This window comes from Plectropomus leopardus, chromosome 10 (assembly GCF_008729295.1).
Source record: "Plectropomus leopardus isolate mb chromosome 10, YSFRI_Pleo_2.0, whole genome shotgun sequence".
NCBI classification, from domain to species: domain Eukaryota; kingdom Metazoa; phylum Chordata; class Actinopteri; order Perciformes; family Serranidae; genus Plectropomus; species Plectropomus leopardus.
This window is the reverse complement of record NC_056472.1, coordinates 29,058,243-29,075,919: the sequence shown is the minus strand read 5'-3', so window position 1 is coordinate 29,075,919 and position 17,677 is coordinate 29,058,243. Positions and strand designations below refer to the sequence as shown.

The 17,677-nt window shown below is 40.2% G+C and overlaps 1 protein-coding gene across 2 annotated transcripts; it reads right to left on the bottom strand.

Annotated features, from left to right (window-relative positions):
* Positions 1–957: 957 nt before the first annotated feature.
* wdr3 (WD repeat domain 3) lies at positions 958–16,796 on the bottom strand. Of its 2 annotated transcripts, XM_042494476.1 has the most exons (28): positions 16,736–16,796; positions 15,671–15,707; positions 13,669–13,870; positions 13,345–13,554; positions 13,016–13,134; positions 12,609–12,687; positions 10,867–10,962; positions 10,612–10,710; positions 10,306–10,407; positions 8,684–8,784; positions 8,353–8,457; positions 7,590–7,820; positions 7,421–7,514; positions 7,193–7,294; positions 6,953–7,035; positions 6,357–6,495; positions 6,191–6,247; positions 6,013–6,113; positions 4,749–4,860; positions 4,254–4,388; positions 4,089–4,139; positions 3,074–3,139; positions 2,744–2,836; positions 2,587–2,637; positions 2,422–2,465; positions 2,185–2,313; positions 1,383–1,476; positions 958–1,273 (listed from the first exon to the last, which is right to left on the bottom strand). In XM_042494476.1, exons 3-28 carry the CDS (start codon positions 13,840–13,842, stop codon positions 1,118–1,120), a joined length of 2,823 nt encoding a protein of 940 aa, XP_042350410.1. In that variant the 5' UTR covers positions 13,843–13,870; positions 15,671–15,707; positions 16,736–16,796; the 3' UTR covers positions 958–1,117. The 2 variants fall into 2 exon arrangements, with proteins under 2 accessions (XP_042350410.1, XP_042350409.1); XM_042494475.1 differs by lacking the exon at positions 16,736–16,796 and having other exon boundaries at positions 15,671–15,736.
* Positions 16,797–17,677: the final 881 nt, after the last annotated feature.

Here is a 17,677-nt window from a genome sequence, read left to right as displayed (position 1 = left end):
ACATGTTTGGCACACAGAGTCAGATATGAGGCCTTCACGTTGCATTTTTCCTCTTTCACCAGTTTGTGATGATTATTCCAAACTGCTGTTGGGTGCTAATACGCTGTAAGTGCCGTGCGAGTGTGTCAGAGCGCGGTCTGGGATTTTGCTGAAGAATTTTTAATTTTGGTAGGTGTGACATTTACAGCCTCGAGACCAAATCCAGCCCCATAAAGAGCTGCTGCCCCCCCCATTTTTTTTTAACAACCCTGTAAATACAGAGTTAATTTGTTTTCTGTCCGCCGTGAGATTAAAACATGAACAGTGAACGTGAGGTGTTTTAAAGGGTTCATTTCATTATTCCACAGCGCCCCACGGTCAGGAAATAAACACACTTGTGGAAAATGAAGTGTCTGATGTGGGTGTGAAACTCCTCTAAAGGTCGCAGGATTAGAGGAGGAAAACACGCCATTCACATGTGAGCGAGACGCAGAGATGAAAACTGAGAGGCAAGATTTTCTCCCCCGCTATGAAATATGTTTACCACACTGAACCGGCCTTGGGACTATAAATTCTCCCAGGTTACAGGGCTGTAAAGTCGAGCTACATCTCCATGATTTTAGTGGTGAACGGCTGCAGCGAGGGGAGGTTTTTGGGGCAGCGTGGTCACACCCAGGTGGTCCGGAGCTCAGGTAGACAGAAACCCCTGCCATGTCCAAACCGTGTTTCGCATGGTTTGGCTCTGGGCCTGAATCGCTCCCTGTAGGCTTGTAGGTCAGAAAGCAGCTTAAATCATACCTGTCATCTGTGTGGTGATCATGGAGGGAGCGCATGTATCTATTTAAGGCGTCACTGTGTATAAATGTATTTTATAGAAACCTAAAGCTGCAGAGGGAACTGCTGTGTAGACACACTGCATTTCTCTCTGCACTGGAGGATTTATTTGTTTTGAAAACCCCCCTATAAAACCTCAAGTACTGTGAGAAAAAGTCGGACAGTTTATTTGGGAAATGAAGCGTGCTCCTGAATAACAGTTACATCCTATCAGGATTTCATAACATACAAAAACTCTCTGCCCCCCCCCCGAGCGAGGAGTCAGTGTTTATACACAACAACAGTGAAAAATGTCCGTTCTGATTCAAGCGATAGTTAGGATGGCTCGCTCCCTCTTCCTCCTCTTCTTCTTCTTCTCCGCCAGTTGACCCGTGGCGTCGGCAAAGAACATCACGTCCTCTTTGCTCTCGATCTCCCGCTGGAGGAACTGGAGCGCCGCGCTGTTGAAGCCCATCACGTCCTGAGATGCCAAAAAAGAAGAAATGGTGATGAAAACAAGAATCTCTGTCGCTGGAGATGACCGACAGCTTTTCTGTGAGACAGAACTTTCCTCTCCAGGCGTCACTTACTCTGATTTCTCGCACTTTTGAGACAGTGTTTGTCCGCAGCTCGTCGATGACAGACAGCAGCATCTGGTTGCTGGAGATCTGACCAAAATGGATCCTTGAAAGAAACAGACAACAAATTTAATATCACACACACTCATATCGTTCTGCGCACAAAATATGCTTGTGAAAATTAAGCTTTAAAAAAATATTATACTTTAATATTATTTACTCTTTTCGTTGAGTTCATTTTTAAACCATTTTTAAACCTTCTTCCCATGTTTTTGAAAGAAATCAAGCCAACATACTCTGGTTTCAAAGGGTTAAAAGAAAAAGGAAGGAACACCATCAAATTTCTCGAAATAAACTATTTAATTATTCCTGAAAGATTTTAGTGTGGAAGAATTGTTTGATTGTTTCAAATTGTAAAAAGATAATCCACACTGTGAAAAGATAAATAAAGATGTTTATTTCTTTAGTTTTTCAACCATGGAGTATGTTCTGAAAATAAAATAATAAAATAAACTGTGAACATCACTCACTTCTCACACCCGCACACACACAGTTATCTGTCCTTACATTCACATATTAACTTCAGTTAACATTTTGTGCAAATGCATGAAAAATGGCTCCAAAATACATGGTAAATCTTTTATTTGTTTTAATTTACATATTTTGCACACTGTAGTAAAAAAAAAAGATTTTCCCAGCTCATGTTGATCCCAAGCTGAACCCTCGACTCACTTCTGTAACTGTCAAAATATTTCATCCAACAAAAAAACACAGAACTTTTTTTTCTTTTACACCCACAGAAGTCTACACTCACTTGAGGAGGAAGAAGAGGCAGCGGCAGACCAGCTCCACCTCCAGGCCCTGCTGGATGTAGCTGTTGAAGAGCTTCAGCAGCTCGGGGATGTACGGGAACGGTAACACCAGCAGAGAAACCTCCAGCTCGCTGGGGATCACAAAAACACACCGGTTGTGTTTATATGCACGAGCACTGCAGATGGTGATCAGCTTTATGGGTAAAGTCAGAGTTACATGTCACGGGTTCGCGTCTCACCTCGATCTGACCTTCTTTATGACGTCTAAAACATAACGAGATGGCTGAAAGGGAAACAAAAGCAGACTCAGTTACCTACAGCAGACAAAGACCTGAAATAAGTGTTCAGTTACTGGAGGCGATGTTGGTTAATAGACTTTTATTTTTCATCATTGTTCTACTTACTGAAATGTTTCCAAAGGCCATGAGGATGGGGTTGGGTTTTGGTGGTGGAAGCTGCAAAACAACATCAGCTGTTTAACAGATTTATTTTATATATCAGAATACTAACATTACTATTAGGCAGAAAGTGCCATAAAAAAGTTTCCTATCTTCCATCTACCTCGTTGCCTGCTGTCTGACAGGCGTATTTATACTCCTCCATCTTCCTGTTTTCCTCTTTGTAAAGCTCCAGAGCCTCCATGATTCGCTCCGCCTGCAGAAAGCAATCAAGAACATCAACGAAGAACATTAAAAAAGTGCTTATTCATCGCTTTCAGTCTATGAAGAAGTGACTACATTTTCTGATAATCCAGTTTTTGCGTGCTTTAGGCACAGATAAATATGACACTTGCTTTAACGAATCACAGAAGAGTATTAATGTCAGTGTCATCAATCAAAACTTTAAATTATCTACTTTTCACATCCAAAAAGAAGTGCTGAGTCCACTCACAGCTTTAACTGTCTCGACAGTTTTCTTGCCAGCTGGTGCAGCCTCTCCTTCAGTCTCTCCAGGTACCTGCAGATAAAACAAGTTAATTCAGCATTTACATCCATCTTAAACAGAGCAGAACTGATTATTCATTGATTTCGTTTCTGGTTTTGCTGGTCTGATCAGGTGTACAAACTTCAACAAGTTAGATTTTATGCAAACCCGCATTTGTCTTTACGACATGCGGCAAATTAAAAAGTAGGTTACAACATGTGTTGATGGCATCAAAGTGCTAAATCTAACTTGTGTAGTATTTGTAATAAGCAGTATGACAATGTGTTTAATATAACATTATACTTGATTATGTACAGACCAACAAAGCCACTGTTATCTCTCAGGCTGCGTGACGGCTGTTTTAGTAGAAGGGGAAGATGTGCACAGAACACATAGTGTTTGTTTCTAGAAAGTTCATGTGCTTTTCAGTGGTCACTAGAGCAACGGGCTCTTTCTTTCCTACAGGCCATCTCTCATACAGCCTGTTTAAGGTTTTGTTATGTTTGTACGTTTTCTGTATAAAACGTACAAACATGCATTGGGGGTTTATTCTTCATCCGCTGTTAAGCTTCATTTCCACACAGTGTTGTGTCTGTGTGTTTCTGCACAGTATACACATTAGGCCCCTAGTGTTCAATTCAAGCAAATGCATCTCTGTATGTCAGCAAAGTGAATTTTAGCTGTTATTCACCTTTCACACTTGTGAAATATACACAATGAGCACTACAGAGACAAAGAGAACCCATAATGCACGGCGACAGTTATGCCCCTTATGCAAAAAATGTTGCTAAACATTTTATGATCCACTATGCATGCTCTGCATATTACCACTAGATTGTGGCTCATGTTACAGAGACTGAAGTCTGCGTCGGCACCACCAAAATCTCAACCATGGCTTGCTTGAAATTCTCCAATGTGACGTTACATCATTCAGACATAGGTAATGTTTGGTTAAAAGAAAGGTTGAAGACTTAGCGCTCACCACAGGAGCATCTCCTTTGGCCAAGCTCTCCTCAAACTCTGCTTCTCGCTCCTGTAAGAAAGAAAAGAAGAAGAAAACACGGTCATTTAGAGACACAAAGAAAATGTGTGTTTATGTGTTTGAGTCATTGTCAAATTTGTCTGGTGTCCACCTCGTCCTCCTCACCATCTCTCGTTCCTCCTCCAGGATGATGGGCTCCCTGGTCCTCTCCCACAGACGCAGAGATTTGTCGTGGGATGACGACACGATGTGGTCGCCGTTTGGGCTGATGGCCAGACACCAAACCTCTCGATGATGACCCTGTGAGGTAAAGAGAAAAGCCAAATGTCAGCCTGGAGATTTTAGTCTTTGTTTCTGTGGATAAATGAATGGTGTGCGAAATCACGACTGGGCAGAAAGAAAAACGTATTACTTATAAACTACCAAGTAACCTCTAGACAATCAAGGTCACACACCAGCAACCACCTAAAATCTTAAAGTCATTTGCTGCTTTGTCAGCAAATGCACATAATTTACTTTCTGACTCTCAGTTTGTCAAATCTGGTTTACAGCTGAAAAACAGGATGTGGTCAGCATTAGAGATGTAAAGTAAGCCTGCCAGAGGCTCCTTGATCTAAGCCATTGGACCCCAAATATGAAGAATATGCAGCACAGCGTCACCTCTAGCGTCTGGATGTGCTCAAACTTGTCGGCGTCCCACTGTTTAATCTTCTTGTCCTTTCCTGCTGTGAAGAACAGATGAGTCTTGGGGACAAACTGCAGGAACATGATGCTGTGGAGGAGAAACAGATTGAGCAAAGACAGAGTCAGCCAAGTGAAAAGATATATTAGAAATCAAATACAAAGATAGAATGTGTGGACGTGTGGCAAAAAGACAAAAGAAAGTTACTCAGCAGGCAGGAGAAAAAAAGCAGAGAAAATCAGGAAATAACCATAAGACAGTAAAAGAGAGAAAATAATTAAGAATAAAAGAGAGAAAGAAACTGAAAGTTTAAAGAAAACTAGAAAATGCATTTCCTGTACAAAACATCTTTGAATACTGACAGCTGAAATTGCAAAGCAGTGCTGAAAATACTGGAATCTTAGAGTGAAAATGCATTGCAGTGTTGAAAAACCTGAAGAAAAAAACATTTCTTTGTACAGCATAAAAAAGTAGAAAAAAGTTGAATACATGCATATTTGTCCTTAAAGGAGATAACATTTTGACATTTGAATGGTTTCTGTAGCTGAAAGTATCAATAAAAAGTAGCTGAAACAAAACATTTATGGAAGAAGTATGAAAACTCTTTAGTCAGTTTAAAAGTTAAATGCACATAAAAGTGGAGTAGATTGAAGATTTAAGGTTACTTCATTCACTGCTGCTATTAAAAATTTAAAACCACTTTTAATTTGATCAAACTACAAAATGTTGCTTATTCTGGGCCCTCCTGTAAGTTCCTGATTGAATCTCAGGGCTTTTATTTGGAAAATCAAACATTGTCCAGGGCCCCCGTAAACTCCTTTTAAAGGCTGGGGTCTATTATTTTGAAAATTCACCATCAAACTCCTGTGACCATCTGGGGACTTTTACCATTGCCACTTGGATTACAATGGTGTGAATGCAGAATCCTCTTTTGCACAGCTAAGTGAACACAGATTCGTACATTAAATGAGAAGAGAAGAAGAAAAAGCACCAAAGACAAAAAGTGAGATGATCCCTGAGCGAACAGATGAGCGGTGAGATGAAGGAGCAGCTGGTGTGAAGTCACAGGGCAGTCCCAGTTAACAGGACTCAGATCAGAGTCTCTGACCACAACACATGAAGTCACAGCTGGAAACTCAACAGCCTCAAAAATGATTTCATCACCACACACTTGATCAAGTAAAAACAGGTTTTGTTCCAGTGAACACATGTTTGGTTTGAGTCCATGTTGTTGGGCGTTACCTGTCGTCATGAGCAAACATCGAGCGGTGACAGTCGCCGAAGTCCAAACCCCAGATCTTCACGTTTCTGTCAGCGGAGCCGGTGGCGATGAGCGTGTTATCCTGGTCAACAGGAACACAACGTCAGCGTGTGGGAGGCAAGAATGAGGGTCAAAATGCAGCAGCTTGAGAGTACTCACATGTGAGATGTCCAGACAAAGTACAGGCAGCTTGTGTCCATACAGAGACAAGAAGAACTGAAGCAGCGAGAGGGAGAAATCAGATTATAAGACGACATTAACACATTGAACATGCCATCATTATTATATTTAATACAGGTGGTTCTAGTGATGTGTTTTTATGTACCTTGAGTGTGTCTGTGTAGAAGACCTTGACGGTGCAGTCTAACAGAGAGACAGCCAGCAGTCTGTGGTCAGGAGAAAATTTCACGCACAAAACGTCTTCCTCCAGCTGCAGAGTGCGAGTGTGCTTCACTGTCAGCCTCCTGTATCACATAGAAATTGTTGTGTGTGCATTTACACATGAGGAGCAGTGTAACTTCATTGATTATTTCAGAATAAAAAAGTTTAGTTCTGTTTCCTTTCCAGTCTATAACTACAGTTTTTAGTTTTACTGCTTTAAACAATTATTGCTGCAGTGACATTTCTGATCTTACTGCATTACTATCAAGAAAAAAAACTGCTTGCTTCTCCAATTTGCAGAAGCTACCATGTGAATAGCAAGGTACAAGGTGGAGGTGCACCTGACTTTTAAAGGGGAGATGACACACACACACAGCAGAGTGGAGTGGATCAGGCAAGGCTGTAGGTCAAAATCATTTTCATAGGGCCTTGTATCATGATAAGTCTTAATGATTACTTTATTTGAGGTGCAAGGAAACAGGAGATCATCCCAAATGAACCGCACTGATTATTTCAGCACTGAATGAACTGGTGTCTTACTTCTGTCCAGTCTCTTTGTCCTTCATCAGCTCAAACTCCCAGAACTTCACTGTCTTATCTGCACTTCCTGTGACAATGCCCCTCTACAGAATGAAACGCACAGAACGAATGAGAAAGCACAGAAAAAACAGCTCATTTTCCGAATAATGTAAGGCATGATAGGACAAGAGTGATATTACCAAAAGGGTTAAGTCATGTGTGACTGCAAACAGAGAGAAACAGAGCGCTGCAGGTGTTTACCTGATCTGGGGCCAGGCACAGGGACCACAGAGCTCCGTTATGAGCATCCACAGTCTCCAGGAGGCTTCCTGAGGCCAACTCAAAGATCTGCAGCTTCCCGCTCTGACAGGAGAAACAGCACATAATGTTTTTCAACTATCAACCCTGTCCTCTCGTCCCACTGAAGAATTTCCAAATGAAACACAAAACTGGCCTCTAAATAGCAGCCAGTTCTTAAAAAGGTAATACCTTAGTTCCCAGGATGATCTGTCTGTCTCCAGGTACGAAGAGGGAGCAGAGGGCGTATTCACACGCCATCGTGCGGACCACCTGCAGAGTCGACCTGCAGGACAGGACATCTTGTCAGACCACCGCTCAGTTTTTGTCACATTCATGAGAGAGCTGTGAGACATTTCACCTGTTCCAAACTTTGACTGTGTCCCCAGAGGCGGAGAGGACGGCCAGGTTGTCCGAGCTGAAGGCCAGCGTGCGGACGTCGGTGCGGTGGCCGCCGAGCGTCAGGCGAGAAGTCTTGTTGGCTGTTGGGATCTTGTCTGAGGTCTTCAGGCTGTAGGTCTCGACAGTGTTGTTCTGCAGCAGCAGCGCCACCTTCAGCTCGCCACCTGCACACGACAGGCAGTCGACCCACCTGAGCGAGGACGGAGGAGACATGTGAGTACTGCATACACTCGCTGGTCACAAGCTCATCTCTCTAACCTCTAAGGCAGTGGCACACATTTTATGGGCCAAATCTGGTGTGGCCCCCCCAACCATTTTCTATTCACAAAAAAAGTTAAGTGATTCACACTGACAATTGTTTTTGTACTTTTAGTTTATATGAGGTGCTAGAGTGCATAAAACAGCATCAAAATAGAGCTTATTTATAAAAAAGTGACAGTGGAGGATCCCCCACCCCCAATAGGTTGCTTGCTAAGCCCCTAATGTCCTAAGATCCTAAAAATGTCCTTAAATCCCAGAAACTCTGCGTAATCCTGGAAGCATCCTAAAGTCCTACAAATGTCTTAAAGATCCTAGAAATGTCCTAAAATCCAAGGAACATGAATGGGACTGCTGCAACTGGCCCTTGGCCTCGTGTCATTTTGCAAAAAATGTCGCCCAGGCAAAGACAGTTGAGTATCCGTGCACTGAGCTGCTGTTGTTCTTTCTGGCTCCACACTGACCTGATCTTGGAGGAGGCCTTGATGTTGGTCAGTCTGAGGATCTCGTCCTTCAGCGTCCTCTCCACCACCGGCTCCTCTGCCTCCTCGCCTGTGTCTTCCTGAGCTCTACAGCAGGGGGCAGCAACACCACAAGCTTCAGCATACAGGTGAGTAACTACTACTACACACACACACACACACACACACACTACACTGCAGCAGGATCAGAAGTTGTAGGTGCAATGGTGTATAAAGTACTTAAAAATACTAGTGAAAGTAGCAGCAGCAGCTGCAGCAGGAAGGGCAACATGAAAACCTTCTACATGAAACAAACAGAAACAACTGTCTTTACTTTGCTGCCTTCTTTTTGGCTTTCTTCAGCTTTTTTGTCATTTTCTTCTGCACCTCCTCCTCTGACAGCACAGTAAAAAGCTCCAGCACTGAATCATTGCCCTGAGGAAAAAATGAAAAGAGATATATATTTATTGCCTAAAACACAAATATCAATATAATAACAAGATAATTGCATTTACTGAAGAAAATGCATGTGAAAGCTGAAATGAATCTCTTAAGCACTGCTGAAAATGCAGCAATATGAAACAATGCCTGAACACTCTAATGTATCGGGAGTAGTAGTATGTAGATAGTATGTCATTGCTCCCATTCACATAAGTTGTAAAACTTTATTTACAAAAGCTTAAAATCTTACACAGTGTATCGGTTAGGAAAAAAAAGTTAACTGCAGCACTATTATCCTGAAACAGCTGATCATTTTGTTGTTTGAATAGTTTCTGTAGCTGGAAGTAGGTTGAAGAAATTAGCAGCCAAAAAATGTATACAATAATAATAATAATAATATTGCATCTGAAAGTCACAAGTTCTGATAAACACAAAGTACATTAATTGCATAAAATACAACTAAACCGCAATGTAAAAATCTTTGTATTTCCAGCTTCAGGATTCTGACACATCAGGCTAACTTAATAAATCTTACACAGACAATAACGGAGCTGACAGCAACACTTTACCTCTTGTTAATTAAACACTAAAATCACAGCTGACAGCCAGCTGAACACAAACACATTTATTCTGCCTGAGCCGTCATGAAGGAAATAACTTTCCAATAAACAATGTTTCTGATCCAAAATAAACAAACAAAACAAATGAGGCTACAAACAAAATTCATCCAACTGTGAATCACAAACAGTTTTGTCATGTGGTCACAATACAAACTGATTAAAGGACAAATATCTGCAGCCTGATCTGCAGAGATTTTCCTCTCATTTGCACTGTGGCCTCATGCTTGAACAAACAAAATGAAAGAAATAAAAACAAGTAGAAACTGCACTAAATAAAAGACATTAGTACTTAACTGGGCTTTACTGGGTTTTGTGGGCCACAAAACTGCCTTCATCTCTCTCAATCAGTGTGGTTAATCAGCTAAAAACAGCCTCTGATGACGGCCTGTTAGAGCCGACAGTGCCGGAAACCTCAGGCCTCGTTTACTAAAAAATTAGATAGCAACTGCAGCGACATATCAGAGCGGCACTGGGAGCATCATTCTTTGCTGGAATAATTGAAATTAATGGGACAGGAATATCCGCACAAGAAGAATACAATCCCAAAGATAAAATGTTGTGGCTTCACATGTCGTGACTGATGAGACTCAATCAGGGAGCGAATGTTTGTGTCTTTAATAATGTTCACAAGTCTCCATTTCTGCAAAGCTAGACTAAAACACAACCTTTGAGTTTTTAAACGAAATCGGGCTCAGAGCTCTGTGTTAGGGGTTCGGAAATGCCAGAGTAGGTTTGCTGTATTTATGCTTGACTGTGGTTATGATTTTATTCCCATATCCATCGTGTTTTAAGTTTGGTTTGGGCAGAAAATTAATCCTAAGATGTTTCAAGATTCCTAAAGGAACACCAACGTTTTACAATATTTCAGAGGAAACCTGTACGCTTTAACACTCACGTGGCAGGCGATGACTCTGGCTTTAGCGTCTGCTGTCAGAGAGACGACTCGGTCTCGGGCTTCTCTCAGGATGGAGCCGGCTTTCTTACAACTCAGGATGCGCTGAGAGGAAGAGGAAAGATAGAGGACGAAGTTTACAGTCAAGATGTTGCGCTAGAAAAACACTTTCTCACGTAAAACAGCCTCACTTTTAAAGATAATGACAGTGTGAGGCTAAAACTGTGGAGGTGCACTTTAATTATGGTGAAACAGACTTTGCTGCTTCCTGTTTTGCTCCCGTTGTCTTAACTTTGATTTCTCTCGTACCTCTCCAGGACTTTCATCCAGTCCTTCCTCGTTGTCTTCATCGTCATCATCCAGCAGAGTTTTTCCTTTCTTCACCTTGGGCTCACCCTCAGCCTTCTCCTGAACAGACAGACGGACAGACAGCCTTTACAACAAGTAAGGCAGCATCAGTTTCTGCTCATTCATCTCTTTTCTTCTTCTCTGCGTCACTCATTTACAGCGAGCAGGAAAGCTGCATTTAGTGAGAACAAAGTGTCCAGCTGTCGTCCTCCTCACCTCCTGCAGGTAGTTGATGTCCCACGCTCGAAGCTCGCTGTCTGCTGAGCCTGTTAACAGCCTGTTCTGCTGGTTCAGCAGCACCATGCCCCACACCTAACACACACACACACACACACACACACACAGAAATAAAGAGTCACATAGATTTTTCTCAATCATCCAGGGAGGATAATGTCAAGTTGAACAAAATATTACATTTTTTAATATTCAATATATTTTAATATTACATTTTTAATCAGTGGCTGATGCTGTCACTGAAAAGACCAAAGAAACAGATGTTTTTTTGTAGAGGTGTTAAAGATACATACAACACCTTAAAACAAACAATCATGAATATGCATGGCAATATATCATGTTAAAAACTTCAAACAAAAACATCTTATTTTTGGCTGGACCGCATTCAAAATGGACATTCTGCTGATGTTACATACTACTGTCTTAATTTAACAATTTGGCCACACTGTAGCACTCTGACCATTCACAGGCCACTCATTTACCAAATTACAAGCTGATTTTATTTCTAAAGCTGTGAGATGAAGCCTGAGGTCGTCATGACAACAGTGACTGTAAATATTCAGCCACAGTGATTTAATTATCAGCCTCCACTCAGCTGAATCAATCCTGTTTCCTCGTGTCAGCAGCTGTTGTAACAATCAGATTAACTTTTCAGACGAAACTCAGGAGAGATAATTCATTAACTCTGCATTAGAAAAGCCAGAGGCATAAAAACAAACAAGGAGAGTGAGAAGTGAGACAACGCTGTGTTTAGTAACCTGAACCGTTTTCTTTAATTGTCTTAATAAATCAAAGTTTATATGATGTCAGCTGGATAAAATCTTCCTGTTCATTCTCATTCAGATGACTTGGTCCTTGCGCTGTGTACTTTATGAAGGACACTTTGCCAGTTTTCAACCAGCTTTGTATCAAAACAGTGTGTGCCTGGATATCCTTCCTCTCCCACGGCGAAACACTGCCAAAAGACATCATTCACATCATTCGGCAGAGTTCACTGGCTTTTGGGGCTGTTGCTCAAACTACAGGCTGTTCTTTCGTATTTTCTTATTCCGCGCCACCATGGACACAACGAGCGCAGAGTGAGATGAACCCACCGCTCTCAGAACTGAGATCCGATCAAACGGTAAAACGAGGCAGTGCTGATCAAATGTAAATCAAGGTTATGTTACCACACTGCTTCTTTCTCTCCTTAAAATGTTTCCAGAAACATATTTTAAAGCCATGTTTAACTGTAACGGTGAAAGTTTGTCAACAGGAAGCGGGCGCCACACTGCTTCCTGCACATTAAAAACAAGACGCCGAAAAAACAGATCAAACAGTAAAACTCAGCAGTGCTGATCGAAAATAAAAAAGATTCTGTTACCGAGTTGACCATTTCTCGCCTCAAATGTTCGAGCAAAAGTGTCCTTTTTCTGTTTTCTTTATTCATGTAGCACCAATTTCAAAAGTATTTGTGTATTTTTACTGAAGAGACAGATGCATTTTACATGAAGGCCTTCTTTATATCAGTGAAATACTTTAAATGTTCTCTCCTCCGCAGTGGATTGTATTAAAATAATAGACGCAGACGCTGTAGCTCTTGGAGTCGGCCTCAAATGGCCATTAGAAGAACTGCAGTTTTTGGCACTAAATAATTGGCTTCATTTTTCAGTCCCAAACGTTGTTGCTTGGTCCGGACACCTCTTTGTTTTTTAAAAATGGTCGGAGAGTATGAAGCCCCTCACCTCACTGCGATGGCCCACCATGGTCTTGAAACAGTGCTGCGTGTCCAGGTCCCACCACTTCACAAAACTGTCCTTGGAGCTGTGCAGAACACAAAGACACAAAAAAATCTGTGTTAGTCAAAACAACATTTAAATGATACATATTACAAATAATATCATACTGTATGAAAAGCACGACTCAAACTCACCTGAAGGTTCATGAGCGAGTCTGATAATAATCTTTATCTTTGTGTAGTTTGCTTTTTAAATAAATAACCCTGACCTGACTGCTGTCTGTCCTCACCACTGAGGACACAGTGGACATAACTGACTCTTCTCTTTCCTTGATTTTTAACAAATAATGAATTTTCAGTATTGTAATAATGTTTTGTTTGCTCATCTCAGGCACCGGGTGAAAGGTGTGTTACCTCGTCACCAGGAGGTTCTTGTCTTTGAGGAATAAAGCCTGCGTGATGACGTCTTTGTGTCCTCTCAGCCTGTACAGACCGCACTCATTGATGATGTCCCACACGATCACATCTGTGTCCTGCGGGGGGAGGAGAAGGTAATAACGCGCTCAACACACGCTGTAACAAACAGGAAACAAAGCTCACGTTGGAATTAGATTTATTTGATCAAATCTGGAAACGCATGAAAAAGAAGATTTGTGTGGATTTATGCGAGCAATCGAAGCCCGAAACTCAGATTATCTTCACCTTTGTGTGATTACATATCGAGTCTCCTCATCCGGACTCACCTTGGAACCGGTGACGAGCCGAGCGCCGAGCGCTTCGTAGTGCATGACGCTGACAGCAGACTTGTGGCCGTTGAAGGAGACGTTGCTCTCGCCGTTCATCAGGCTGAAGATTCGCACAGCTCCGTCCTCGTAACCCACGGCGATATGAATGCCATCAGGTGAGGGGCAGAGGAAGGTCACCTCGTGTTTCTGGCCCTGCAGGATCAGGACCTGGACAGAAAAAACACGACCATGGATGAAATCTGGAAACTGACCCGGAAAACGTTTACTCTCAGGAGACATGAAACCGTCCCCGACTGTCTAACGCCAAAACTAAAACCTCACCTTCTCTCCTTTTCGGACGTCCCAGATGAACACGTGTTCACATGCAGCCACTGCGACGTAGCGCCCCCTCTCTCCCCCTCTGAGGGTCACGTATACGATGTTGGCTTTTTGGCTTCCGATTACTCCAAACACTGCGCTGGCAACATAGCGCAGGTACTGCTTGGTCAACCCCATGGCGGGCAGCCTCGGGTGATGCTGAATCCTGATTCACAAAAACACGAGAAACACTTTGATTGATCACATTACAAAAAAATTATTTAAAAAGTAGTATTCCTAAACTGCTGCTATGGGAATCAGTGCGTATCTGAGGTACTTTATTCTGATTCATAGTTATTTTATCCTGCTTTGTTTAGCGTGTATTGTCCCCATAATATGTCAACAGGATTTAGTCTTCGTACAAAATAAACATTTTCTAAAATATCTCAAAGCTTTGTTTTTATTATCTGGAGCTGGAGCAGTAAAATTCTTCACCACCAAATTGAAAAAATGACTTCTTCATCTTTGTGCACGGGTGTGTTTTCATGTTCACTGAGAAACTGTTACCGTAAAATCAGAGGATCCGTATAGTCTAAATTTGTATTGTCTACTGCAGCAGTTACATTTTCCTCCACCGTAACAAAGACGTCCGAACCAAACCATGAAACATATTCCGGACTAGAAGTGCACACAGGTACTAAACTGCACTTTCCTTATTGATCATAGATAAAACTAACAATTGATTAATGGTTTAAAAAAAACAAACATAAAAACTTTGCTAATTTCAAACAATACTAAATGCGATTTTCCCTCAATTAAAACACACTAACATTTTGCATAAACTTTGACAGCATGACATATTCTATCGATTAATGTCACGTTTGATTCATTCTTAACAAACGATTAATTGATTGACTAATTGTTAGCATCCCTAGTCTAGTGTTATACTGTACATTTAAAAAAAACCTAATCAGTAATGTACTTGTGTCATCCAGCGTTAGAAATCTCATATCTTGATGTTAAAATGTAATAAGACAACAACATGTTGAGAACATCTCACAGCATGCAAACAAAAGGAACTACAGATTACTACATTTACTCAAGTGTTGTACTTAAGTATAATTTTGAGGTACTTGTATTTGACAAGAGCATTTTAATTTTATGCTACAGTATACTTCAACTCCACTTACTGCATTCATTTTTGACAGCTTTATTTACTTACTGCAGATTATATACATATACACATACTCAAATTAAAAAATTAAAATCAAATAAAATGGACACACCTTTAACAGCTGCAGCATACATATGAATCTTAAATAGGTGATTGTGCATTATAAGTACATTTACTTGAGGTACTTCAAATATATTTTTGATGCTTTTGTACGTGCTCGAGGACTTTGATTATGACTGCAGTACACCACTTGTAGCAGAGTATTTTTACACTGTAGTATTGCTACTTTTGTTGAGGTAAAAAATCTTAATACTTCTTCCATCGCTGATCATAATGCATAACTTTATATTACAGCGACTTATAATGTGTATGTGAGTCAGAGTGAGGTTAGTGTTTCGTGCTATTTTCACCGTAAGTGGTGTGACTTTGATATGAACACAGCTGTATCACCGGTTTCTTTAGGTAATATCTGTATATTCTGCTTTTAAATAATCATCTAAATGCTTACTTTTGGTTCATGTTTAGCTTGCTAAAGCACATTGCTGTACTTAGCCAGAGGAGCGTTTGTTTTGCGTCAACAAACTGCCCGCGTGGTCGGGGTTTCAAGCTTTTAACATAAGGCAGCTCAATACATAGCAAACCCCGCCCGCTCAGACAACGCTGTATTACAAATCGAGCACATATAACGACGACACAGCGCTTGTTCCTGAACCCACGTGGTGAAGTTTCAGGTTAAATGCAGCTTACTGAATCTGATTTAATGCAGATTCACGTCTGTATATGTTTAACATCAAGTTATCGTGTCTTTATGTAACGTTGAGTGTTTAATGTTTGTTTAGTTTCTCCTCTTACCTCTGAAATGCGGCTGCTAGCTTCACTGTTCCCAGCGCTGTCGACTCAGACCAAACCAATCCATCAACACATCGATACAAACAGTGCGGTCACCATGTAAACAGTGGAGGAAGTATTAAATTACTTGAACTCAAGAAAAAATACTAATACCACACTAAAAATACTCTGTAATAACTTAACAATATTACCTAGGTAAAAGTTTGTAAGTATGAATGCCCTTAAAGTATTTAAAATAATTTTCAATGCAGAAAATGTCCAATTTGACAGTTATGATATTATATATTATACCTGTACGTGATACAATTATATTAATATCACTCGTGCCTTAATGTGAAAGCAGAGTCTTTTTCTGTTTTAGTTAGTGGAGGTAAAGTTGATTTTGAACTAATAATCATTTTATTCTGGATTGATTTGCGCATTATTTTCTCCATTAAGCAATTTATTTTTTGTTTCATAAAATTTGTGAAAATAGTATGAAATCCTTCAAAATGTTTTTTTTAATTTCACTTTCCATGTAAACATAACACTACGGTCTCATTTTCTAATGCAGACTGTAAGATTAGGAAATTTATATTTTTGTGAACGCAAGTTATCCTTCAGCACTTCAGCATTTACTTAAAATAACCTACCGATTTAACGTAGACGTTTTAAGTTATATTAATTATTGTCACTACACAGGGTGTTTTTACTTTTGTACTTCTCCATCTCTTTATTGACCAAGGTAAATTCCTGGTAAATGAAAACCTAATTGGTAATTAATCAAATTCAGATTTTGATTATTATAAGGAAAGCAGCATTTTAAAACTTCTCTGTATGTTTTATATGCAAAACCTTTTTTAAGTAACTAATAAATGCAGTAGGAAAGTAAAAAGTGCAATATTAGTACCTCAAATTTCCACTGACCTAGAGTACTCGAGTAAATGTAGTTACTTTTTCTCTTGTGTTTTCTTTATTTTTTGCTCGATTGTTTTCTTTCTGTTGCTTTTGTCTGCGCTCATAGAGCTCGTGAGACCGACGAGACTCGACAAAGCTTTTACTTCTTAGAAAATAAATAGTGATGCTCACATTTTGTTGCAGATGTAATTTTATTTATTCTCTAAACGGTCGGTCATGTTTGGCTCTCAGAAAAATGCAGCGACTTCTCACAGGATCTTAAAAATACACAGCGGAAGTGTTTGTCGCGTATTAGTCAGCTGATAATGAAGTTAAAAAATAAGTGTCAATGTACTTTTACTGAGACATGTAACGTACTTATGTGGGCCCTACAAAATAAAAGTTAACTTGATTACAGGAGAAGACTTTACAGCGTCACAACAGCAAAAAGTGCATCAACAAACCCACAGTAACAACAGAGAAAAGGGCTACCGCATTATTTATACTTTAAATTAGTAGTTTAATCATAAAATATAGTCGCACAAACAAAATACGGACACACAATGAATCTGTGTTCGGCCAGGTAAAGCAGTGCTCACAAAATCTTCATCTTCATGAAGATGACATACAGGAAAAAATAAAAATGTATGCTAATTGATTTTTTTGTTGTTGTTGCCAATATCTGATATACTGACAAACAGTAATGTTATACACTTTTTCCCACTTAATTTTAGTGAACATCAAGTCTCTTCTGTAGTGGAATTAACATCATATTATGCATCATCTTTAAAGCAGATGTAGACATAAAATACAGTGCTTTTCAATGTATGGAATTTATTGTGCAAAATAAGAAAAATAATTAAAGAAAAACCCCAAATAGTATTTTCCAATGTCAGCTGGACTTGCTGACATGCTGACAATTGTCCCCACAAGCCCTGTGCATTTTTTGTTTTTGCACATACCTTCATGTTTGTTGTAAATATTGTCTCTGTTGTAATGTTGCATTGTTGTATTTTTCTTAATATTTATATTTGAAGCACAGTAAGTGAGGAGGCAAACAAACATTTCACTGCCCAATGTAGAAACATGTTGATAATGAGATGATAAAAATCATGAATTGTTATTATTATCATT